The 26,840-nt window shown below is 43.7% G+C and overlaps 4 protein-coding genes across 4 annotated transcripts; 1 reads left to right on the plus strand and 3 right to left on the minus strand.

Moving 5' to 3' along the window:
* Nucleotides 1–173: 173 nt before the first annotated feature.
* Nucleotides 174–1,286, plus strand: MELLADRAFT_116460 (uncharacterized protein; the record flags this gene model as incomplete). Its single annotated transcript, XM_007409931.1, has 5 exons — nt 174–371; nt 444–501; nt 584–965; nt 1,067–1,183; nt 1,266–1,286. 5 exons carry the CDS (start codon nt 317–319, stop codon nt 1,284–1,286), a joined length of 633 nt encoding a protein of 210 aa, XP_007409993.1.
* A 924-nt stretch (nt 1,287–2,210) lies between these two features.
* MELLADRAFT_71873 (uncharacterized protein) lies at nt 2,211–4,534 on the minus strand (the record flags this gene model as incomplete). Its single annotated transcript, XM_007410112.1, is given in 9 exon segments — nt 2,211–2,629; nt 2,642–2,780; nt 2,851–3,102; nt 3,177–3,257; nt 3,358–3,415; nt 3,516–3,677; nt 3,743–3,825; nt 3,898–3,958; nt 4,022–4,534. Coding segments are annotated over 9 exon segments (1,053 nt in total).
* A 14,377-nt stretch (nt 4,535–18,911) lies between these two features.
* MELLADRAFT_106464 (uncharacterized protein) lies at nt 18,912–19,364 on the minus strand (the record flags this gene model as incomplete). The annotated part of the gene is made up of 2 exons (XM_007410111.1): nt 18,912–19,070; nt 19,149–19,364. The coding sequence occupies 2 exons, from the start codon at nt 19,362–19,364 to the stop codon at nt 18,912–18,914; spliced, it is 375 nt and encodes a 124-aa protein (XP_007410173.1).
* Nucleotides 19,365–19,882: 518 nt separating this feature from the next.
* On the minus strand, nt 19,883–21,186 carry MELLADRAFT_63146 (uncharacterized protein; the record flags this gene model as incomplete). The annotated part of the gene is made up of 2 exons (XM_007410110.1): nt 19,883–20,532; nt 20,889–21,186. 2 exons carry the CDS (start codon nt 21,184–21,186, stop codon nt 19,883–19,885), a joined length of 948 nt encoding a protein of 315 aa, XP_007410172.1.
* Between the last annotated feature and the right edge of the window lie 5,654 nt (nt 21,187–26,840).

The following is a 26,840-nucleotide window of genomic DNA, read 5'->3' on the forward strand; positions in this document are numbered from 1 at the left end:
TGTAATTCCCTGATAATGCAGTTTGAATTTTAAATGATGCTGTTTGAAATGAGACAGCTAAAAGTCGAGATGACTTGTCACATGTCTGACTGTCACAGGGGCTGTAGCCTGTAACATGTGACGAGGAAATACAACCGGTCATCGGTTCAAAGATGTTTAAATGAATTCAACTTCAACACATTGAACCTCATTGAACCTCTCAACGATCGAAGTCATCATCAACATTATCAACACTTCACCATTTCTACCAATCTCAATCGATTTGGAATCAGAACCCAAATCAATCTAGTAAACAAGCAATCTTTATTTTTCCATCATGAAGGTACTTTCAATTCAAATTCTAGTCATTGAGCAGCCCAACAAACCACCAGGTTTGTCATTCTTTCGTCAAGGTTCCGATGCACATTGGTCAATCATACTAACTTGACATCTCCTCATCACAGCTGTTCCAGTCGCTCAGGCCTCTGATCTTTCCTCTTTCAGCTTTTTACAACGGGGAAGGTGAATCCAATCTATCTACCTTTCATTTCCATTGTACTGATCTTTCAATCTGAACCTCTCATCTGGCTCCTTTGAATTCAAGCATTGGCGAATTTCTCAATTTTCTTTCCAAGACCGTTGCCGAACGTACATCATCTGGTCAACGTCAATCAGTTCAAGAAAACAACTATACTGCACATGCTTATCTCCGTCCGGTCGACAATCTGATTGCGGTAATCATCACCGATGATGAATATCCCATTCGAGCCGCATTCTCCTTACTCAACAAGCTCCTTGACGAATTTACTACCAAGTTCACTCAATCTCAATGGAAAGCTGCCTTAGCAAACCCAACAGGTGGTGTTGCAGCATCTGGGATCAAATTTCCAACTATAGATGAATATTTGGTCAAATACCAAGATCCTAAGCAGGCTGATACAATCATGAAGGTTCAACAAGAACTTGACGAAACCAAAATCATTCTGGTATACAGCATTTCTCGCCTCTTGTCCTTTTTTTCGGATCATTATCATAATGAATTACACTTGGGGTACTGATGCTACATTTTCCGGTTTTACTTCTTCAGCACAAAACAATAGAATCTGTATTAGAACGAGGAGAAAGTTTGGATCGATTGGTAGATCGATCAAACGCACTTAGTAGTCAATCCAAGATGTTTTACAAGACTGCCAAGAAACAAAACGTCAGTCAAAGATACTTTTTACACTTCATTTACCTTTGAAACTGTGACACTGATAATTTTGATATTCCTGTGATTGTCTTAGTCTTGTTGTATAATATCTTGATCTGCTCAACAGTGTGGATATGTGGTCTTTGGAATCAAGTGATGTGCCATTCTGTGTGAATTAGGCGTTTTCAGTCTTAAGTTCATCATCAGCTTTTTGTGTTTATATTGCCTACCTACTCTGTTTTGACACATGTACATTCAAAGCCATTTGGTTTTCTTCTTCATGTTTTTGTGCTCTTATCTTTTTGATCATCGTTCCTCTTTGAGGACTCCTCAGTCAAGTTGTCCCATTGTCTGCAAAACTATCAGAGTAGATGATTTCATCAGGACACCTGAAATTTTTCATCCTGCGAGATCACTATCCAACCCATCCAAAGCCTAGAATTTCAACTATTCAGCATGGAGCGCTGGGAACAAAATTTGCCTTGTATGTGGTATCTTGCGAAGAAGCTAGCCTCTTGCTCTACAGAGTCTCAATGTGCCCTTTAACTTAAGCAAGTGCCTCGTGCATAGGATCAACATGGCATGCGATGCCCCCTCGTGCATGTATCACTCAACCCCAGTTCAAACCATGGGACAATAGGTAATTTATTGTCACTTGTGCATCCATACCATGATCCTAGTCATTTATTTTCAAGACCCTCAAGAAGACTTCCTTTTGATCATGGTGTCTTCAATATATACTGTTCTATTTTTCTTCAATTGAAATTTGTAGATCGATAAGATTAGATCCACATTCAACATTGTCGCACACATCAGAAGAAGGATTGAGGATTTCAATCATTTTGCTATGATTGTTTCTTAGTTTTTTGTAGTTTTGGTTTCTTCAATTCTCTAACGCGAAAGAGATGATATCTTTTTCTTTCTTCGTATTCCTTCAAACCATAGTTGAAAGGGTTGTACTTAAACTAAACCATTTGATGAAATCGGTATTCGAACGTGGAGATGAAGAAGTTGACTTGCAATCGGAAACGCAGGAAATAGAATGTAAGGATTGGAAATACCTACTTTATCTAGGTGATTGATGTTATATCCTGGAAACACAATTGTCGATACTATCCATTCCAAAGTTGTATTCAAGGATCAATTTGTGATTTGATCATACTTGTAATACTACTAATAATTTAAAATAAGATGAACAACAAAACACCTATAAATATATAAAAAATGAGTGGAAAATAAAAAATGAAAGCTAACAGTAAAGACAGGGTTTGAAGATCAAAAGAGTAAGAGCAAAAACATGTAATATTACAAATTTTGAACCAATCAAAATGTAACTTGCATTTCTTTGCAAATCATTTTTTGATGACTTTGTATGTAAAAAGATGTCGAAGGAAAAAAAACGTTTGAGCAAAAATAAAGTTATAAATCAATATCACGTGCAAGGATCAAAAAGTAAATGATGAAAATCATCATTTTAAAAGAGAATAAGGAAATCCGAGTTGGATTAACTTTTCTAAATCTTTTATCTGGTGTGGAGTAAGTCGAAGTGATAAAGCTTTAATGTTCGAATGTAAGTCACCGATCTGACTTGGACAAATGATAGGAATAACTAAATACAGAAAACATTACCTCTCATCAGAATGTCATCTTTTGGGGGCGGAAAGCTTACAGGGACTTACTACATGAATTTTTCTGAATTATATAGATCAAGGCAACTGCTTTCGCACTTACTGCTCCTAATTCCTTACAGATCTTCAATAGACTTGGTGAGTCTTTTAGACCAGGTCCTGATGAATTATGGCTATCACTTTGACTTGATTGTGACTTTTCAGCTGTGTCCAGTCGCTTTACTACATCTGTGTTGAACTGGATCCGACCGTCATCGACCGTTCCCCATGGACAGAAAGCCATTCCTTGTAATACGCAGAGTGCTATACACGAAAAGTAAGTTCTTCTGATTGATTTAACAACTCCGATTCTAAGCCATAGTAGTGGGCGCTCTTACGTAGAATTTCACGATCAAAATTGCTGGTATTCCACGCGCCTTGATACACTGAGAACGGAGTAATTCCAACATTGCGTGCGTCTTAAACCCCGTCAGGAAAGAAGACACAAGACCACAGATCAGACATCAATTCAGCTTCAAGTTTGTGAGATAAGTGCATTAATTTCAACTCTCAGCTTACAATGATTTGCCTTGTACACGATCCAAGGTGGAGTCTCTGACACGCCCAAAGCGCGCACCTAAAGTATCAAAATCCAATAACCAAAATTAGACTTTCAAACTTGATTTCCTCGAAAAACTTATTCTCATCACACCAAGCAAGTTAACAAAGTGACTCGCCTTGCCCTTCTTCACCAACAAATCTAGTGCTTCCATCATCTCTTCAATTACTCCAGTCCAATCCCACCAATGCAAATAAAGGATATCGATATGATCCGTTCCAAGCTTTTCTAAAGAATCGCTAATTGACACATCAAGAGGTTTTGTCGCAGTTTTACCATGCTATGATTGAAACCTCAAAATTGTCAGATTTCAGTCAATATTGGCGAGCATAAAAGATACCTTACATCAACTTGAAAAGCGCCCGAGGGCCGATCACCCTTGTAACCGGCTGTATACTTCACGGTAATAACGACCTTTTCCCGATTTTCTACGTATGTTAAAACCAATCAATAGTTTGAACTTGAAGACATCCACATGATGAATGCATAGAAGTGCTTACTGCGCGCCTTCATCCATTCACCGATCCATAGCTCACTCTCATCCTGTTGATACGTATCTGCCTGTGAAGTGAGAGATCTATTGATTAATATCCAGTTATTTCAAAGTAGCCAGGCGAAGCTCACAGCATCTATAAAGTTTCCACCCAGCCGAACGAATTCGTCTAATAACGCAAAAGCTGATTGTTTCTCCATCTTCACCATATCGCCAGTACCATAAATGGATCCACTTGACATCGCGCCTAGACATAGCGGAGATACTTGTTTGGCAGAGTGGGGACTGAAGACCTTATGAGCGGCGAGGTCGAAGACTGGAGCACGGTTTCTTTTAAGCCAGGCCATGAGATTGGGATGATAATGTAATGATGGGTATGAGAATTGAAAAAAGAGAGTAAAGATGGGATTTTGAGTAATTTAAAAACCTATGGATCACAAAGAAGACGATATGAGAAATGAATTTCTTAAGTGTAGATAAAAAGGCGAAAGTTTCTTCGATTTGAGTATGAAATCGTGATTCGAGTTTTCAAAGAACGTAAGACCACGATTATGAAGTGAGAGCTCAACTTCATTTACTTGAAGTTTGAGAATGGATTGAGCGGTTAAAACGAAATGTGTAAATTGATCATATTTGGGTTCATGCTTTCTTTTTAAAGCACTTTGAAGTCAAGGCGGCTTAATCGTCTAGAGTGCTAGCGATCACCTTATGGCGTCCAACATACACATGACCATAAGATTACACCCAATTCTTCTCCAGCTCAGGTTCTGCGCACCAACCATTTGTTAGTGCATCTCCACCCGGACGTGCACATAAGACCGGATTGGTATGACTTGCAATTTGATTTTGACAGCAAATAAGGCTATATTTGTGCAATTAATGTGAAAACGAATAACCCATAGCAAATTTCCGAGCAAAGTTTCCGGGCAAATTCCCCCCAGGCCACTTTCTCAGACTTGCATAGACCATAAACCATTATTAGTGTCACATACCTCAAAAGAGGATATGTACGCAGCTCCTATTTTCTATTTCTTTGCCTCTATTGCTTTTTACCGCCTGAAGTTATTCTACCAGCGTGATCTGCCAGAACTATTGCCAATCTCTGTACTCGCACACAGAGCTTGGAATTTGAATTTTGATATTCGCGTCCGAAATTCCAAATTCCGAATTTTGTTTCAACCATCCGAATTTTGAATTGGATTCACCGTCCGTGAAACTCGTGTTACCCGGGGACCGAAGGTCCCTTCAGTCCGGATCGCCAATGCCCGACTAATCCGCCAATTCGCGTGAAGGCATCCGGTGCCAAGCGACGTAGCGCACCTGCAGCGTTCGAATTTACTCCGCAATCATCACATATTTTTAAGTTGCCGACATTCATTATACATAGTTAAAATTCCGTACAAACATGCTTCAACCGCCGCAGTTCACAATCGCAACCTCGGCGCTTATTGCTGCAATGCTTCATCGACGCACTATGGACGCCCAGGGCAATGTGATCTCAACCCAATTGGAAGCGTATCACTCCTCCAAGACCGGAATACCTGAGTTGTAGTCGTCCGGCATTGCTCTCCCGCTGTTCCGACGCACCGTTGCACGGAACAGCGGTGATCCGTGCCGACGCGCATATTTACGATTTGTAGCAGCCGGATGCACAACATCCTATGCTTAAAGTACCCTTGACCGCGAGGACGTGTGCAATCAAAAGCAAATTGCGCGCTTGAATTGATATTCCGCGTAACGTCGTCTATCACAATACCCCAAGTGAATATTTCGCACACATTGCCACCGTCCGCAAGGAATTGAAACACCGTATTTCCGGCAAGCAAGCGAAGCGCTTGAGGATTGAATAACTTCTGCTTCCCAGTGGCACCCAGAGATTTGCTTACCGTAGCACAAGTTCGTGATTTGTCGCACTTTGCCGCTAATGTCTTCATTGCGCTGCTCGAAACCGCGCCAAACGGAATCAGCTCACCCTGACGGCGATTACCGTTATTCAATGGACAATCCTCCTCCTCCCGAAGAAACTGAGGGAAAGGAGCGCACCACCCGCAAAGATTTCCCCCTCATCGCCAACGTCCACGACTGGCTTCCATTTCCTCTGGTTGCTCTTGCACCCCCTACCGCTGGTTTCGACTTCAACCCGTCTTCCAATCGCTTTGTTCGCGATACCACTCGGACCCCCCCTCACTTCCCCAAGCCCGTCTTTAGATGTACCTTACCACGACAGGCCGGCATCGCCGACCACGTAGTCTTTGCCATGACTTCCTCCTCACCGTGGACTTATCAAGGTCAACGCCCCAATGGTTTTTCACATACACCTAGCGGAACGCTTGAAGCCTTACACGGTGCCCACCATTCCAAACCCGGACCCAAGCGTAGACACGAATGGACTCACACATACCTTTGTTCATCCTCCGGTCACCCGTCCAAACAGATCAAACCAACCAAGACTGATGCCACACGACGTTCATCCGGCAGCAATCGCGTTGGCTGCACCGCCAAGTTTTACATCCGCAAGACACTCGACGGGTATCTGGAGTTTGAATGGTTTTGGATCCATAAGAATCATAATCCTTTCTCGCTCAAAGACATGCGCAACAAACGGTTACCGGATGTCGTTGACAAATGGCTTACCGACAAGGTTGTCAGCGGTCTCCCTTGGGCAACCATCAAAATCCTCAACCGCGTTCCTGATCTTTTTCCTGTAAGTCCAACAGAGCCAAATACACACTTCTCCCAACTAACCCAACCCGTTATTTCGCTAGGAGGAGAATGGCCAACTTACCGCCGTTCCCGAAGCATTTAACATCAAATACCAAACCGTCGCAAACCAAATCCGGAAACAAGCAAAGAAAATTACCATGTTAGCCGACTGCCCCCTCGCTTCAGTCGAGGCTTGGATCCGTCGTCTTCAGGAAAGGGGCTGGCACACCTACAAGGACATTCGACGTACCCACAATCGATTCCACGTCGGGTTTTTCTCACCTTGGCAACGCAAGCAGATGATGCTCCACGGCGCCGATGTCGTCTGCTTTGATGCCACCCATAACATTTGTCAGCCTATCGAGTTGCCCGGCTGGAAGAAACTAGTCTTTACCCTCATCACGATAGTGATACGAAACCCAGTCACCGGGAGCGGAACACCCGTAGCCTGGTTCATCACCTCCGACGAAATGGCGTAAGTGGTCGCACCCTGCTCTCAGACGCTCACAATTCACTGACAAACTCCCATTAGGCCCACTATTACGCGGTTCTTCACTTGGCTGAAAGAACACTTCGCGTTCGAACCAAAAGCCTTCATGACTGATTGCGCTAAGGCCTATAAGAAGGGTATCCGCGACACTTATTCCGAGCTTTGCAACCCACCAAAGCACTACTACTGTCTTTTCCATGTATCCCGAGCTATACGGGCCAAAGCCTTCAAACTGGTAAGCGAAACAACATCGTACCACGGAAGAACTGTTACTTACCTATCCTTCCAGTTACCCGAAGACCCAGCACGCCGCATGCATCTCGAAGCCATGGAAGTCATTCACTCCCCCCGCTGGCAAGATCGATGGCAGGCATTCAAACGCGACTACGACGTCATTTGCCCCACCTTCGTCACGTACTTCCAAGATCAGTGGATATCGCAGTCCGAGTACTGCATGTTGTCAGAGCGCCTTGTACCCATGCAAGGCATCCACACCAACAATTATAATGAATCACACCACCGAGTCCTTAAACTCCACTTCCTTAGCCGCACCACCGTCGCACGAATCGATGGTGTCATTCATATCTTCGTTGAAGACATCGAACCGGAGTATCGGCAACTCCACCTCACCACTACACTCGGCTTCCGCCAGCAACGTACCTCTAAGTTTCAGAATGTCGCGAAGGGTCTCGCCGAGACCTACACCGACGTCGAAATCGCCGAACTCGGTGTCATCGTAGCCCAAGACTCACCTACGCATGTAAGCAAATCATAATCACTCTCCTTCAGCCCAAACTGACCCTTCAACCCAGTTTACCATGGGCAGTTTCACCAGACCACGCACGGTCACTTACCACATCACCGTAACACCGGCCCAAGGCGCTCATAAAGCCGCCGTCAACAACTGCACGTGCCCGTATTACAACCAACACAAATCCTCTTGCAAGCATATGTATGTACTTGCTCGTCAGAAGAAGTTCACTATATGTGAGACCGCACTCGCAATCGTTGACGACGGAGTTTCTCCATTCCTTCCTCAGAAGATTACTACCCCCATCAAATCCATCGTACACGTCGAGAGCGAAGACTCTAGTTCGGAATCTACTTCACATTCCACTTCGTCCCACTCGCTGTCATCCCATCATCCCCTTACCCCTGAAATGAATTCGCACCACCACCTCTCCGGCATGGGCCGTACTCCCTCCATGAATGGCGTACCACCTTCGCAAGCTCGGTATGCGTACTCGCCACCAGCACCGTATCCAACTCAACGGCCAAACTCGAACGCCGGTGCAATTGAAGGCCCATTTCCACCTGCTGGTGGCGAAACGTTATCTGACCGACACCTTTCTCAACACATGGTACCACAGCACCACCGCCGAGAATCCGATTCATACGTCATGCACATGTTTCATGACCCAAACACTGTACACTCGACACCTCCTCTAGGTTACCTACACGGTCCCATCCCACTCCCATTACCGCTTCCTACGCCACAACATGGGCAATTGCCGCCACCCAGTCACCGCAAATACGGCGTCGATCACCGTGATCAGTCACCACAAGGCAACAGCTCAGCACCTTCCACTCAGTACACCACTCATTTGCGAACATTTACTGAGCCCAGCCGCAACACTACGTTCGACACGTCTACTTTTCTGTACCCACCGGGCAACTTCTCAGCCATCCCAACTGCTCGCAATTCACCCATTCCTCCCCAACTTAATGACGCTTCAGTATCACCGGGATCTTATTTGATGACCCCGGATTATCCCAACCCTCCACCACCCACCCAGTATCAATTCGAAGCTCCGGCTCCTGCTTTGATCGATGAGCGCTTATTCCGCATCGTCGAACAACAGCCGGGCAGACTTCAAGGTACCCCATGTGTCCCCAGCCTATACCTCTCACCAACACCGGTGAATGTTTCCCAACTATCCGGCATCTTCGATGAGATGGACCACGACGCCGACCGATCCAACCAGACCCAGCTGAACGACGCTATGCCACCACCACCTTGCGATACCGCCCCCGCCTTCTTAACCTCACGCAATTGCGAGTTTGGGTGAGTCCTTGTATTTAATGTACACTAGCGCAGTGCTAATATCGACGAACAAACCCATCCAGGCAACCCGCCACCAACCGTGTCATTCCACCCCACAATCCGGCTAGCATCGCAACACCCGACGCCCCAAGACAAGGCACCAATCCCCCTATTGCTCAATCGTCTAACCAATCGAACTTAAGAGACGAACGCAAAGCACTCAAAAAACTGGCTTTGGAAGACCTTCAGAAATACGCTCGTCTCACTACCGCATTACCAGCTAAGTACCCCAAATCTGACCTCATAACTCATGGCACCATCAAAAGCATCGAGCGCGCTGCTCACGCTGTGCGGGAAGGTTATTACGAAGCACTCCGCCTCTACTCGAATTCTCAGCCCTCCAAACAGATACGCTAACCCGTAAGCCGTTCCAACTCACTCATTCACCCCCCTATATGCTGAGCAAGCCGTTTGAACCCCAGTTGATCCCGACATACAGACACAAGTAAGCGCGTTGGCACAGTCTCTCATAAAATTTACACCGTCATAGTATTGTTTCCCTGTTTCATTGCACTCTTTCTCTTTAATCTCTCCCAGCACGCGGCTGAGTTCTCCGTGAAGTTGTACCTTGATTTTCTATTCCGCTCGCGTATGCAACTTACCCTCTACGTTACGCGAACTCCCTGCTGAGCCTGAACCACAATTCGCGTGTATACGCTGCTTGGGTCTTACCCGTCATTGTATACACCATCGGGTGCATACAATGAAAGGGGATTACCCGAGTAACGTATCTACCCGCGAGGCGAGCAAATCATTCACCCGAAGCTGGATCACCGTGGGAAGCGATGCATCTGCCAAGACGCTCGCTCCCACGGTGATTTGTCCGAGATCCTCCAGGTAGAATAACGGCGTGCCTTTTTACCTCATATCGTTCAGGATTAGGTACATTCGGGGACCTAAAACAAGCTACAATTTGTATACAGACCTGATGTGTTTCACCTCATTGTTCAGTCAGTGTGTTTTTATGCCCTAGGGCCAGATATTGCACTATAAATATTCATTAAAGAAACTCTTGTCATTACCAATTCATGACTTGACGACACGCTCTTCACAATACAAACCCCAAATCCATCCTAAATTGGCTAGCATACACATGTCTCCAGATCAGCATGTCTCCCAGCTCTTCCAACTGATGTCCAACACGACATGGATTTGTTGCCACCTAACCCTTCCTCGAGTCCATTGCTGAAGATCAATCTTCGCCCAAACAATTGTAGCCACAAGTATGTGTAGAAAGTTATGCTGAACAACATTGCCTGCAAGGTAAAGTGGTTTTTATCAGTAAGAAAAACAGGAAAAAGTGAACAACAACTTAAGAGGACTTGAGGTTTGAAGTCTCCGTGCCAGAATTTGACAATTAGTCCTAAGCCCCTATGACCCCTAATCCTAACCCTGGATGTGCATAGAGGGCTTGTGTTGAGCTAAGGCCAAGAGATTGAGTAGGGTGGTGATGGTTTTGCATGACTGTGACTTATTCTAAGAAGCCAGCCATGAGACTTGGGTGCTGGAAATATCTGAGAAAGTGGTATGGTCAACACCGCAAGCGCTACGCAACGCAATGGATTTCGACCTATTTCCATTGCATTGCGCAGCCGGCGCATTATTACGCTACGCAACCACTCCACAATGGGGTGTTTTTTTTCTAACTTGCCGTTGCGGAGCAGTCGGGCAAATATTGCGGAAAATGCGCAATATTGCCCTATTTCCACAATATTTGCCCTAAATAACCGTCAAAAACCGACCACAATTGCGGTGCGGGTTTCTGACCAAGGGGTTTTTTGAACCCGGATTGCGGAGCGCTGGCACCGCACTATATTGCGTTGCTATTGCGGCGCCCAAAAGCGCTATGCAACCGCACCGCAACTGCAACATAGTGCGGTGCTCTTGTGGTATTGGTATGGTGATGTCACAGAGATTGTGACACTTGAGAGATCAGTTTGGGGAGCCTACTAGTGTCTGTTAAGCTAGTAGAGTCAATAAGAAATTTTAGACTACCAAAGTCATGTAGAGCAATATCCACAAGTATGAATGGGTAAAGACTTGGGTGTAACAAGCCTGGCTCACAGCATAGACATTTGCATGAGGCACTGCGGAGCGCTGCGCGTGGCACTGCCGCCTCACTAATTGTGACCCATGTTCCCTGTGTGCTACACCTCACACTATGATTTCGGCCCTCAGAATTTTCTTGTTACGCTTCTTGCTGCCATATGGCCCACCACAAAGGACTAATTTTCCCTACAAAATTGGGAGGCGCCAACTGGCACCAGTATTCCAAGACAAGTCAGCTCACATTCAGATCATTATGCTGTGATCTTTCCAACGATCTCAGGACACTTCAGCACCCAATCTTGCAAGAACTGGATAGATTGTCTTGTTCTCTGGTATCAAGCTATGTATACCTCTTTTATCCCTTGTTCTCATCAACATCCATCACTTGCACAAGTTGCAGTTGTTGACACTTGCTCTTGACTTTCAGACTAATGAATGTAAAACCCAGGTTGTATTGATCTTGTCTTGGAATTCCTCATGTAAAGCAACCACAGCAACTTACCCCTCAAGGGATCTCTCCCTTTCTCTGGACAAGTGTGTACAAGTAGTAGCATCAATTCTGACTCAAACAGTCATCAAAATCAACAACAACAATTAAAGTCAACAAAGTGGTCTGGACTTTTTCAATTGTATTTGTACGTTGCCTTGAAATCAATGGGACCTTTGTGTAAGCCATACAGGACAGTGCTGGGGTTACGTTAGTGAGAGAGCATATTGTGCTTGGAGGCAATCACGCCGGGCAAATTCAGGTCATGCAGTGCATACAGGTTGCACGGTCATGAATGCATGCCAGGACCTGGGGCACCTGTCACGCATGCAGGACTCATTATCCTGTACACACTCTGTATCAATCATACCAATCACATGTATTTGAGTACGTACTGAGATGTATATGTCACATAGCTATAAGCCTCTCATGAGGTCTGTATTGGCACATTATTGTGGGCCAGATACCCATGTCACTTGTATGACTGGTGGGGGTGCAATACATGAAGACATGTCATGCAGCTGTGACATGACTCACGGTGCAAAAATATTTTCTGTTTTCAACATGACTGCACAACCTGTATTCACTCCATGACCTTAATTTGCCCGGCGTGAATTGATTGGTATGGGCCATCCTGAAGTATTTGGTGCAGTTTCAAGCAAAAGCATGGCTGAAGAAGTGAATAATGAAAAGGTTAAATGCAGCACAGCTAATTCTCTGTTTCCTTGAAAGTGAATCACTTGTCAGATAATTCAATTCTGACATCAAAGATTTGAAGTACAAATATCACTAAGCTGGAGCGAGAAGATGTAGAGGTCAGGCAGATTGATTGGATTTACAGGATCTTGATCAAAGAGTAAACTGAAGAAGTCGCTGTTGGCATTTCTGGAAGTACAAAACATAGGAATCAACAAGTCTCACAATTGAAAGACATCTGTTATATCTCTGAAGACTTACGCTCAATTCAAATTGTAAGTCACACATCCAATTTGTAAAGCAGATGGTTTGGTCAAGCTATTCATGATAGAGGCAGTATCTTTGTTTACCCATGTCTTGGAATGAGAGTTTGCCCAGGAGATTAAAGCAAGACAAAGACACAGTGGCTGGATGGTGAAGTTGGTTGAAGGTTTATCATACATCAGTGGATTTCTTATCTACTAAATTTGTTATCTTGTCTCACATACTCTTTACTTGTTTACAAGCCTCTGATCAATTTTTCTGTACACATTTTACATCACAACACTGGTTTTGTAAGTTTTTCTTTCTTTCACTTGTGCTTTGGAATCAAAAGCAAGTTTTTTTTCCTGTAAAACTGTGAAGAACTGTGGAAAAACATACACTTTCAGCCATCACTTTCCCCCAAACCCTTTCACCCACTTCCACTAAAGCTACCAAGGCCGTCCAAGTTTGATTTGAGCTATGCTGCTGGATCAACGGTTAGTAACGCTATGTGGCGCTGCGAGCCAGGCTTGGCATAAGAGCTTTACTTGTGATAAACAAGTATTGAATCCATTTAGTTTACCTTTAAACAAAGGCTTTATCACAGGGATTTTGGGTGAATTATTGTCTTTACAATACACTTGTAAGCATCATTGAAAATGCACCAAGTTCATTGATTGCAAAGCACAATGAATTATTTTGAAAGGAGCGTACTGCATATTTGCATTTTTGTTTCACCAAAATTTGATCCTTATAGCAAAATATGCTTACTCAATGTGTGCTTATATCGAGCGGCAACTTTAATTCAAGATAAGAGCAACTGACGTGCAGTTCTCAATCCTAATTTGATCATCTTTTTATTCAAAGCAATTTCAGAGAAGGTGGTGTTAAATTCTATTATAACACCAGGAACTTTACACTCTGACTAATAGAGATTTTCCAATAGATTTGGAGTTTCTTATATCAGATGAATCCAAATCTGATATAAGCAGTACTCAGAGCATCCACACTTGTTTGTGGTTGTTAACTTAGTCTTGTGCGGTAACTAACCCTACATTGAGTAAAAAATTACTTAATTCATCAAAATTCCACACTCGTTTGCATTAGCAGCACTGTAACTATTGTAACTTTACAGATAATGCATGTGCTCCACAGAGGTCATGCAGTAAGGTCACTTTTTGATTTTCAAGTACTAATGTATTCACCTTCTTTCACCAGGAGGATTCATATGATAGAGGCGCTGTCCTCAAATTTGCGCTGAAGAACTGAAGACACTTTCAAATTCTCCATCTACATAGATCCAAATCTACCAATCTCATTGTGTCCATCTACTTGATCAATAGATTTTGATTCAAAAGATCAAAGTCAACATGATTTTGTTCATCTACTTGATGGATAGATTTTGAGTTAAAAGAAACAAAGGCTTTATTGAATACATACAATATTATCTTGTAGAAATTTTAAAGATTCAAAACTAGGAAAGAAAAATGACCAATCTAAAAGTATCCAAACTTTTTTTTTGATTGTTGATTTGTATCTCTTGGTCTTAAGTCCTCCAGTGATTAGTCTTTAGATCTTAATTTTATTATATAGCCATGTCTATATAGTTGTATGAATCCTGATATTCTTCATCTTCATCTGATTTGTTTGAAGTGTAGTTGAAGTTATTCAATCAACCTATTTTGATTCAAAAATCACAAGATATCAAAAATGGAAAAGATGTTGATTGAAATTGATTGTTCTTGGTTTGGTTCATGTGACTGCAAGGTTTAGGCTTCATCCAGTTTGAGAGTTGAGAAGGAGGTGTTGGAGGTTGGTTTGAGTTTTGCTTATCACCATGCCCGTGTGGTCTTTGCTTGTTGACGAGCGCACATGAGTCGCCTTTGTGCCTCAAAGGGAGTCCGTGTGCGCTCGTCGTCGGGCAACTGCCACAAGGACATGGTGTATGTAGTTGAAGTTGCTGTGAACAGGTTGTGATGAACAATTTGTGATGTGGGTGGTGATAACACATGCGTTGGCCAATTGGTAAATTTACCGATTTGCTAACACAAATTGATTGAAAATTAACTACCGCGGGGCTAATTATTCACCAGTGTGGAAAAGGCCCCGTGGTTGGGTTAAATATAAACTTACCACACCTGATTTACCGCCCAAGTGCGGATGGTCTCAGGGACTACTTCCTCACAAGTAATTCCACCAAAGGGATATTACAGGAATCACTGATTATGGAGTCTAATCAGGAACAAAGTTGAATGAGCACACATAATAAGCAACAAGACACAAGGCTTGTAGAATCAGGCCTTTAAAGTTTGGTAATTGATAATCAAAGTTTAAAGGTTCTAGGAAGATGAATAAAAGCAAATTGGTGTACACCACAGAGTGGTCTGGTCCATCTGCAGACTGGGACGGAGGCCATCTGCAGACAGTGCTTTTTTAATTTCGTAATCCAATTGTCAAAGGTGGGACGAGGTTCTCTCAGGAGGAGAAGATGGGTTTAAGTCTCATCTTCTAGGTACATAATATCAATGGCTACTAAAGAAATGCTGGTAGAAAAAGCCTAAGCTCTCTACAATCTTTGTAACCACGGCAAAACTAGATAGAACAGCTACTACAAATGTGGATGTCCTAACTACAGATGGTGGTGTGGGGGTGGCCTATTGAGTGTGGGAGGAGAGGAAACCAAAAGATTTCACTCCTGAAAACCCATCTCAGTAGGCGAGAACAAAGAAATATAGAGAGGGGGCTTCTCTCCCCAATAACTCGCAAAAACAAATGACTATTTCCTTTCTTTTTTTTTTTTTTTTTTAGTACTTAATCCTACGAAGTATGGACTTTGTCTTCTTTAGGTCTTTTGCAGAAAACTTCCTGAGGTAAATGCGGTAGGCATCGGATGCCCAGCGTCCGCAGCGTTTGATATCATCTCTTGAAGCTCCAAGGTTCCATCTAAGGGAAGCGCCACCAATTCTGAAGGAATGTCCGTGGAGTAACTGCTTGGATTTCGGACGGTTCGCGTTCCAAATTTCTCTAAACCTCTTAATAAATTGAGTTTTGTTCAACCTGGACGGTTTCCCATTCTTGGAGACGCTGAAGACAAAATCAGTCGGTTTGCGAGGTTTGAAGTCATAGAGGGCCTTCAAAGCAGAAACTGGGTCCAAGCAAGAGTATTGTCGATCAAGATGGACTTGCTGAACCTCCCCCGGTTGGGCGGTTTTGGCTTTGTGTAGGTTTATGATGACATCAGAACCATCCGTTGCCCATTTGAGGTCTTGCCACCTAGGGACGGACTTTCGAGAATCGTCAGAGACAAGCTCGCCGAGACGGGTGGTTCCCCAGAAAGCGCATAGAGCGACCGCGATAAGTGCTAGACCCTCCTCTTCTTAAACCGGAAGATGTTTCGAAAGGACTAGAAGATCCGAGATGAGGACAGGAGGTCGTTTCTTGTCCCGATCATCATATTTCGCTTCAAGTTTCCGTGACGACCGGAAGATCGCCTTGATGTGAGGTTCTGTGTCTGTAGGAAAATGGGCTCCATGAAAAATGTGCCAGGCCTTGATTCCAGCAAGATACGATTTAAGAGTCTGGGTTTTTACGGATTCATCTTCTGCAATCCATCTCTCATCTTTGATGGAAGCCCAGACGAGGAACTCTTTCAAGATTCTAGGAGGAATAGGAAGTAAAATGGAAGGGTCGAAACCAGCGAGATTGGCGAAGCGCAATAATTTTAAAATGCCTGAGTTGTATGATTTTAGGGTTCCGTTTTCCCAAGCACCCCTTAGGAGGTGGAGTTGGACTGGATTTTCTTCAACGTAGTCGTTCCCGAAGGCATCAGATCTAAAAGCCTTAAACTGTACTGCTTTCTTGGTATCCGACTGAGAAGGAGGTGAGATCATATGAGCTAGACTGGAGTAACCAACAATCCGATAATCGCTCATTGCGAAGAAATTGAAGGCAGTGAGACTTGAGTAATGAAAGGAAGGAGGTCTTCTGGGATCAAAACGTTTACTTCGTGGCTCCAGAGGAGGGACCCAAATATACCCCTTGATAACTCATCTGCTAGGTTCCCTTTTGAGGTTACCCTGTGTGCTACTATGTCGCAGGAAAGACGGGTTAGAAGTTTCTGGATATGCTTCCATTCAGAATTGACCGAATCGTCTCTGGACTTCCTCTTTCTCACCGCTGATTGAGAAGTCGTGTTGTCGGTTAAGACTATGAAACGTTTGCCTGTGAAACAGCCAAAGGGACTCAGCTCCTGGAGAGTGTAACACGAGGGTTTTTTTTTTTTTTCAAAAGAGGCTAACTTACCCGCAACTGGCATGACTTTTTCCAAAACCAGAAGGCCTAGGCGGATTGTTACCGTCTCGGCCCAAGCGATGGGTCTCTTTGAATCTAATAAGTTCAGGGTTCTCCAGTTCTCTACCAAGCGAAAAGCCGCCCAGTGTTCCCCTACCAACACGCCTATTCCTGAATTGGACGCATCTCCAACCCATGAAACATCCATTGGGGTCCTTGAAGGAATTAAAGGTCTTGAATTGAAGCTTCCTAAACAAGTGTTCCATTCCAGAAGGTCGGGTAAGACATAGTCTGGGACGCATCGTAAAGCCGACTTGTTCACCCAAGTTTTCATCCACTTGTAGAACGACCTAGTATAGCACTTCATGTGCGGTACGATGTAAGTTGTGTGAATTAGCCTGCCCACAAAACTTTTGACTTGCTTAAAAGACCACAACGAATCCTTTCTCAAGAAATCAATGATTTGTTGTCTACGCTCTTTAAGCTTGTCTTCAGGAAGTCGTACTGTGTGGTCCAGACCGTTCCAGATAAAGCCAACATATCTCTGCTCGGTTGCGAACTCGAAATTCTTGACTGGGTTTGTTTCAACTCCTAGCTCATTGCTGACATTTGTCACGTCTTCGAGTGATACTCTGTCGCCTGGACGCCCAAAGAGAAGATTATCGTCTACCCAACGAAAAATCTTCCAAATCTTAAGGAGTCTTTCAATAATTGTCTTCCAGACGTGAGCAGGGGCGCCGAAAACGCCACAACTTGCGACCCCTCCGAAACCAACAGCAAGATCAATCCAGATCCTGCCCCGAAAGTCTTTGATGCATAGAAATCTCCTCTGGCAAGGATGAATCGGTAACTGTCTGTATGCCTTCCTCCAATCGAAGATCGCCAATTCCCATTCTCCTGGGTTTTCACATGAAAAACCAGCTACCATGTCAAAATCATCCCAGTAAGTGTCAAAATTTCGTTTGTCGACGAATGAGTTGACGGAAGGAATCAGAGGGTCATTTTTCGGAAAGGAGAGATCATTGATCAATCTCAAGCTCCCATCCCCATTGATAGCACTCCCCATGGGATTGGATCGAAAGAATCCATACTTGTAATAGACCTGGTTGTGAGTATAAGGCCCCGCTAGTCGGCCTGCAAGAGCCTCCTTGGCTATTGTATTTTCAATTTGTGACTTAGCATCCGATGCAGATTTGTGATTATCGGGGGTGTACCATGGGAGTCCTGAAATTTCGTGTTGAGGGATTCCTAGGCAAAAGCCCTGTTGAAAGCCATTGACGATGTAAGGAATCTCTTTCTGCAGGCCAGCTTCTTCCATGAAGTACGCCCATCGATGGACAATCATCTTACTGGTTACTGGCCGAGGCCATGGGTCCAGAACTTCAAAAGTAAATAATGTTCGATCCCAGAGGGGCAGAGGTTCTTGTCGTTTTTTCTTTCCTGTCTCAGTCATGGGAACGACGTCATCCGTTTCAGAATCAGACTCCCAGAGGCCCTCCTCGTTGCTTAATAGAAACTCGCTCGTTATGATAGAATCATTGATGATTTCATCAATCCTGTGTTCTCTCCGTGTTCGGCTTTGAGTATCAACAGGCCAACGACATGAATTGCAAGAAAAGGAAGAGTGAAAACCCCAGGATGAGAAAACAAATTGTTTAGATAGAGACAAATTCAGACAGGCATACCGAACTACAACGTTGCTCTCCAAAATCACACTATCCGATACAAAATTATCTCGAGGAGTAGAAGGGAAACTAATTTTTTTTTTTTTTTTGAAAACAGGAGTCAGAAAAAAAACCGTCATAGGTCTGGACCCCCCCTGGATCATAAAGATGAATCGAAATTTCGAAAGATAGAGGAACAATAAAAGGAGAGAAACGTATGGATGAAGAGAGACGGGGAGGAGGAGGGAGACGGGCAAAACCCGCCCGACATCCTCAATTCCTTCAGAATCGCTCCTCACCTGTTGGTAGTCAAGGTGTTATCTTTGGCCACTTCTCCCGCCGGTTTCCAGGGTTTTTTCCCCTTATAGTTGCTATTGACCTGGGGACCACCGCCTGGACCTGGAGCTTGAGTCCCTTCAGCTGTCTGTTGCGAACCACTCCCCGAAGCAGTAGGCTTCAAAAATCACCACGAAGCCAAATGAGCCATGAGTCAAAATTTCTGAAACACTATGTTTCAAGCGAGCAATCTTACCTGATGTGGGAACTGGTTGATAACCCTCGTAGTATGACCAGACTGGGAATTGTTCCAAGGAACAAAAGATTGTCCCTCTTGCACAGGCGCTAGGAACTTGGAGTTGTTCCTTCTGCCCTTGCCTCCCCTCTTGCCACGTTGAGCCGCATTCAGAGGAGAGCCCGACGGATGAGGAGACGCGGTTTGGTGGGTCACTTGAGAGTGTGCAGTTGGCATGGACGTGGTTGGGTTGATCACCGGAGGTCTGCCTGATGAGAAATCGAAACCGAACTTTGGGTTACCCGGAGCATAGGGATTGTCTTCAAATCGAAGATCCCCCGCCACCTCAGCCTCCCATCTCGCGGCGTCTTCAATGTCTGGTTGAAGACCAGCTGGTAAGACGACCTTATCCTTCTTCGACCTTTTGCTTTTAGACTTCTTAATAATTCGCCTGCGGCGAAATATAACCGTTCTGACCAGTAGGTGATAACGAAGTCGCACCATCCAGCACTTGTATTTTCTCTTCAAGCTGGTGACTATTATTTTGTGAGTCTCGATATAGTCCGCGTAAGGTTTGAGGTTATATACTTCCCTTGCGTACCGAGCCTCCAAGTCGCACATCTCCATAAAGTCTCCAAAGTTAATTTGCCTTTCAAGCTGAACTTCCGGAGCCGGAAGAGAGGTACTAGAGGACGGAGTTTGTAACAGAGAGGTTACCGTATGCCAATAATTTATGGAAGAACGTTTAAATACCGTCAGAGGGACATAAGATCTGAGTCGACGAAAGCCCTTGTCCCATTTGATAGGGAGATCGAGAAGGTCTGCTGCTTTGAGATGGCGATTCTCAAAGTTAATCTCTGGATCTTCATCAGACGAAGATTCAGTGGATTTGCCTTCCGATTTCTCGTCAGACGAGGAGGAACTAGAGGAGATGAATCCGAGGAGCTAGAGGAGCTCAAGGAGCTAGAAGGGAACTCTTGAATCGTTGACACCCTTCCTTTAAACTTCTTCCCTTTCTTTGAGGGGGGTTGGATTTCTGCGGAGGAAGGAGGCTCCGAGATCGTCTTCTTGTCTTTGCGTTTACGGCTCGTCTTCGATTTAGGATGTTGACCCCCAGAAGCCGTGCCCAAGTCGGGGAAGGATTGATCCGCCAGCAAGGCTTCAGCTAGTTCGGCGTTGGTCACTTGTGGTGTTCCAGTCGACCCGGAAGCGAATCTAGAAGGCGAGGACGGCGGTTTGCTCATCCAAGATTTCGGCCCCGAACCTGACTGGCCGTACTTCGCGTGAAGTTCTGCCGACACCTTCTTGACTTGCTTGGTAGATCCGTTCTGGATGGCATCTACAACTGCGTCTACCAAGAGTTGTTTTTCCGATTTCTTTCCTTTCGGATTGGATTGAAAACGTACTATGGTAAAAACCAGAAGTGCCAAAGGTGAGTCAGCCAAGAGAAACCAAACTTGTTTTGGATAATCTAGCGAGCGGAAATGATATGAGGAGGACAGGGAGAGATCTTCCTAGCGCGAAACGCAGCCATCCCCTAGTAATACGAAGGGGGGGGTCTCCTAGAGTTAACGCGCGTAGAGCAGCGAGTTTCCAGACTGATTCAAAACATAATAGTTTTACTAGCGGCGCGTGACGCAGCCTGCAGTCCTAAGTGGCAAAAGCTGCCTGTGTAATCGAAATACTGACGTAGATTCGAACACGTGGCGCTAACCCATGAAAAAAGTTGAAGAAAAACAAAAAACTGACACCAACGCTAACCTTTGTCCTTGTTAATAAGAGCTTCACTCTCGGAACTGTCATCAGACGAGGAGCCTTCCGAAGAGACAACTTGTGTCTGTTTCTTTTTCTTCCCTAGGACTAGCTTCAGGCGTCTGGACGCATTATCCGCCGTACCAATCGATCTGGTGTTGCGGGAGGAGGGTTCCCCTACTTGTTCTTGAGTCGTTCCTACATCATGATGATCCAGCAATTGTCGTTCCTCTGGATTGCCTTGAGGTGCACTAGTGGTTGTAACCGATGCCCCTTCTAGTGAAGGGCCTTCCAAAGAGTTGGACATATTTGGAGAATGTGACGGCGTGATTTCTCTTGACCGTGACGCCGCTCTCTTTGCTCTAGCCGCGGCTTGATCTTCTTTCTTTCCTGCGTTTAATTGAGTTCCGGAGTGTTTGTTTGAAACTAGATGCTTGATGGAGTTCGTCTTTTTTGCTAATCGTTTTTTAATTATGAGATTAGAAGAACCTTGTTTCGTCATACACTTGATCGAGCGTAAAAGATTATGAAACTTAGAATAAGATCAGAACTCAACGATAGAGGAAAAAAGAAGAAAGAAGAAATTCTCTCCGAAAACTGAATATCTAAATATTGAAATCACGATTGAAAGACTTTCTAAAATTCTTTTGAAGATAAAAATTGGAGTTTTGAAAGAAAAATATAAATTCTCTATGATTCTAGTATTAAAGAGTTAAAACTTGGAATCGATTAGAGAATAAAGGAGAGAGCCTATAATTTGGCGGCACAGGTAGAAGCAAAGGAGAAAGACGAGTGAGGGACAAATGAACGTCGACCTCACTTGTGTATATACTTTCTCGAGCAGAGAGTCCTGAACAACTAACCGCCAGGGCTAGACTAGTCAGGACCCTGCTACCCGCCTAGGCCAAATCAACCGCCCCGCCCTTTAAAATAGGACTTTGGTATACTGTCGCAGGCTTGGGGGTATACCACCAATTGACCGTCTGCAAAAAGGATCCAGTCCCACTATCTGCAACCACCTTTCAAATACCGCCTGCAGCCTGCCTGCAAGTCAAATGCAAAATGTATGCTGAGGGTTGATCACCAGTTGGGGTCCTGGGTCCTGCTCAACACCAGTCCTCAAGAAATAGTCCAGTGAGACGGCTGCCAGCCTCAATATTTGGCTAGCAGACAGCTGATTCAAAGAATCAAAAGGACATCAATTTATCAATTGCATTAAATATTTTTTCAGGCATATACAAATGTGATAATGATGAGTGTGATGTGTATATAGTATGAAGATACAAATTGTATTCTGTTGAAACTAAATAAACATGTGGGAATCATAACTTGAACATGAATCTTGGGTGGAAAAGATTGAATGATGAGATTCAGGGATTTGATTCTGTTGGAAAAATTTCCCATTAGAATATCAATTTTCAATTGATTCTTCACATTCTTATTAATTTTGATTTGTGGTTGAGTTGATATCAATAGATTGTAGAGATAAATTTAACATTATAGAAATTGCATCAATTTATGTTCCTAATAGAATTACACCAGCTCTTGTTATGATAGTTCAAAAAAGGAACAGATTCAGTGATTGAAATGGGTTTTCCTAGATTTGAAAGAGTGAAAAACAATTGACTAACTTTTGAAATCACCTGATTATTAATTTACAATTTATCATAATTGTTATCATCAAGTGAATTAGATTTCAAAAATGAGAATGTTATGATTTTCAGATTGCATAGATTGGATCTGAGGTAATTCTTACACATGGTGGTCAATGAGACAGATGTGAATTTGATTTAATATGCACAGTTATGTCATTATGCTCAAAGAGTACTACTCTACCACCTTTATCACCTGTAGCAAGATAATTGTGTGATTGAATTTGACAGTTATGATGGTATCTGCTTTGGCTATACCTTCAACTTCTGCTTTGACACCTTATGATCAAACTGATAGATAAGAGTTAGCAAAATCAATCAAGAGTAAATGGTGAGAAAGCATTTGGGATAAGATTGAAAGACAAACCAAAAAAATGAGCAAATCTCCAACCAGATGAGTGACTATATAAAACTGTTCCAGGAAGTGTAGCTATCAATGAAAAAGATGACATCAAAAGTAGTGATGATGAGAAAAAAGGTTGTGAATATCATACAAAAGCGTGTTTTGTGAAAAGTCTGTCAATTGTGTGATCTTAAAGGGGTGTTCTTAGATGATAAGTTTTCTTGAATGGTTTGAATGAAGTTGGGATTTGATTTGATTGATCAGATTGATTTGATTTGATTTGATTTGATTTGATTTGATTTGATGATGATGATATAGTTGTATGAAGTTGATGATGATGAGTTGAGATGGATTTGATGAAGTTGAAGTTATTGAGAATGGTTTTGAGTGATCAATTGGTTGGTTCTTTGGTTTGTTGAGTGATGTCATGATTCAAAGTTGAGGTTAAGTTCTGTTAAAGCAGGTTAAAGCTTTATTAAATTTGACCTTATAAAAGATTTTATTAAAAGGCAGAACAGTCTGGCAGATGTCTGACAGGCGCCTGCCAGCCTTTTTTCAGACTCAATCACGCACACCAGCTGCAGTCCCACTACCAATGGTACTCAATCTGACTGCAGCTGGTATGTAGCTGGTTCTCACAAACCATTTTCAGGCCTTTTACAGGCCTTTTTCAGGCAGTTCTCCGGCAATTTCAGGACCTCAACCACTTGCAGACCTCACTGACAATATTTCTGCTTGAGAACCACTCCATGGTGTTGTTGAATGTGGGATGTTTCTCATTTTGGGTGGATTTTCAGGGTTTATATAGTCTGAATCTTGGAAATTGTTGGAATACAAGTGTGCACAAATTGTGGTTCTATGGTTAGGTTAATGACAGTAACACAGATACTACTGGGTTAGAAGTCATGTTGTGGGCGCGCCCAGGCGCAAAAAAAATTGATTGGAGTGGCGCGGGTGCCAGCAGGGCCGGTCAGGCGCGCCCTTTGCCCCAAAAAAGTAGAAAAAAGTAAAAAATCTTCTGCATCAGCAGAGGCCAGTATCACAGGGCCAACAGATACATAGTTTCCAATGAAAGAATTCTAGTCATTGATTGCAAGGTAGATTGCAAGAGATATCACGGTAAATGGAAGTCAACTGCAACTCTATACGCATGAAACTCTTACAGCAAGTGCTTACATCTTTTGGACAAGACTCTGTCTGTCAAGTGACAACAGCTCAGAGTGAGGTAGACTGTTGGACCAATATGTCAATCCCAAGATGAAGGACATTCCTCAGAGTCCTCGACTCCTCCTCAGGCATTTCTGATGGAGATGGTGACAAAAACCCGCGGACTAACTATGGGGCGCGCCCCTACACATTTTGAAGATTTGGGGCGCTACCAGGCGCGCCCGCACCTGGGCGCAACTTTTTCGCGCTTTTTGCGCCACACCCACAACATGAGTTATAAGTATATCTCACTTGTTACATAGGTGTTATGTCTGTGAAATATACATAGCTTTGGTATGCATCAAAGTTGTGTATGTTCACACTCTTTGATATGTGTTCTGCACATGTTACATATGCTAAATCATATGTAACTTGACTCTTGAAACTGAGCCTTGAGTTGTAATTGCTATTTTTAAGGTTTTTAGGATACTATGTTGCCCATTGGTACTCTGGTTTAGTACTCAGGGCTAATGAGTTTTAACCAAGGTTTGGGACTTTTTAGTTTGTGCCAGATGTATAGTACAGGCTACCCAATATACAAACCAATGATTCATGGAAGTGCAGTACTTTTGGTTTTGATTGTGAATACTTCCTTGCTCAAACTTGCACTGATTTGTTGTATAATTTGTAAAGCTTATGTAAAAGTGTACATTGTCAAGTCTGGAGCCTGATTCAGAGAGTCCCAAAGAATTGAAATGGAAAAAATTATCACTGAACAAAAGGTGGAAATGTTGTATTGTGACTTTTTAGAACAAAAATTGTTGCAAGAAGACAGTGTGAGATACATACTTAATCTGGCCAGCCTTGGTACATATGGAGTAGAGCCACAACCTGGACCTAGCCCGCCAGGCCAATCTGCTTTCTAAAGCTGACAGTCTGTGCCCTGTCACACTCGAGCCTAGTCAACAACACCTTGTGGGAACACCAGCTGTCTGCCTGTCTTCCTGTTGTTTTTTTACACAATTAACACAAGAAATGTATCTTGGTCTGTCAACATAGGCTTGGTATAGCTATTTTTAAGGTCCAAGTAGGCTGATATAGTCTCAAATTAATAAATTTGGTTACACATATAATGGTATTATGGGTCAAAATCATGACAATTTTACCACATTTTTCACCTATAAATCATTCAAGGTGTGCCCTGGTGAGGGCATGGTTGTTTCTGTGAAACTTTGGGAATGTTCCTTAAAAAAGGTTCCTGAAACACAGCTAAGAACCTTGCTAAATACATAAGTGCTGGCTCCAATGTGTAAGAACACCCTGACAGGTATACTGGGAGATATATCCAATCCTGACATCCACTGTTTGAATATATCATCCCAGTAAATCAAAGTCAGAAATTGTGAACAAAGCACTTTCAACATACTCATGGATATCATATGCAAAGAATACTGTAGTTGAAAATAAGAGCAAAGAATTTGACAGTATGGTCCATTTTGTCTTATGTGAACTCTTCTTTTAGTTACTTTCTAGGGTAGTATATACCTTATAGCTATTAGCTATCAAGGTAATTGCTATGTCATAGAGTATGGGCATAAAACCTCTTGTAGAGCTTTCCTAGGGAGAGTCTCTCACGAAAAGTTAGTTTCAGAGAAAGGGTAACAGGCGAGTCTCTCTTGGCTTTGTAGCTAGAGAGACGTTCTCGTGTGACAAGATCACCCCTTTCTTTTCCTGGTAGTGGGAGTGTGGCCTGTCGACCCCTACTCTCTGGGCTGGGAGGCAGTCCTGAGCCTGGCAGGGTCGCCCCACTACTGGGTCCCAGCTTGAAGCTGTTTTCACTCTCTCAAGGTAAAAACCAACAAACAAGTCGTTTGAGATGTAACTAAATAAGGTGATAGAACCAAATACGATTGTACTCCATTACTGCATATAGAAGGGCACAAACATTTAGCACAAGCACAACGTTTTAAGGAAAACTTGGGATGGTATCCCCAGTAATAAGTAGGACCCTTTTAGCTGCTTCCCACTGGCCCTCGCTCCACTCTCGCTGGTACAACTTATGGCAACTGGAGGTCCATCTCCCGAGAGTCTTGATGTCTTCTGTGGCAACACCTGCTCTAGTCAGTAAAGTTGCCCCACCTATGCGGAACAAATGGCCTGATTTGTGAGAAGCCAAGCCCCAGGCCTGTTTTAGACTTCTTTCAACGGTAGCTCGTGTTATCACAGTGGTTCTGTCTTTCCCGTACGTCATGAATAGGCGTGGATCTTTGACCCTCTCCAAGCAAGCCGCTAAACGTTTAAGTGCCTCGACCGGGCACAGGACCCTGCCGGTCGCGCGTAAAGAGAGGTATTGGAGTTCCCCTGGTGCGGCAGTCTTCGCTTCCTGTAGAGCTATCCGAGCCATCTTGACACCACCCACGGACAAAAAGGTCAGGTCCGACTTTAGCACTCCTTTTGCCATCTTGGGGTTGTAAGTTGCTGTGCTGTATACGAGTTCTCCTAGACGTGCGAGGCCCCAATAGGCGGTGAGTACTAGTGCTTTCAAGCCCTTCGCGTCGATTTTGTGTTCCGCTATGTTGCCAATCAAAGTGATCAAGTCCTTAGGTGCTACTGGACGTTGTTTGTTAATTTTCTTGGGGAGGGGCTCGAAACTCGAGTTTTGCACAAGCTCTTAAGATTGATTTTAGCCAAGTTAGTTGGACTTCGGGGAAGAAGAAACCATGGAAGGAGTGCCAGGTTCGCAGTGCTGTTAGGTACTTTTGTATGGTCTTTACTTTTATTGGTTTATTGGTGGCTTTTGTATTGAAGTTGTGTCCGGCC

The sequence above is a fragment of the Melampsora larici-populina genome, assembly GCF_000204055.1.
Source record: "Melampsora larici-populina 98AG31 unplaced genomic scaffold MELLAscaffold_18, whole genome shotgun sequence".
Lineage (NCBI taxonomy): Eukaryota > Fungi > Basidiomycota > Pucciniomycetes > Pucciniales > Melampsoraceae > Melampsora > Melampsora laricis-populina.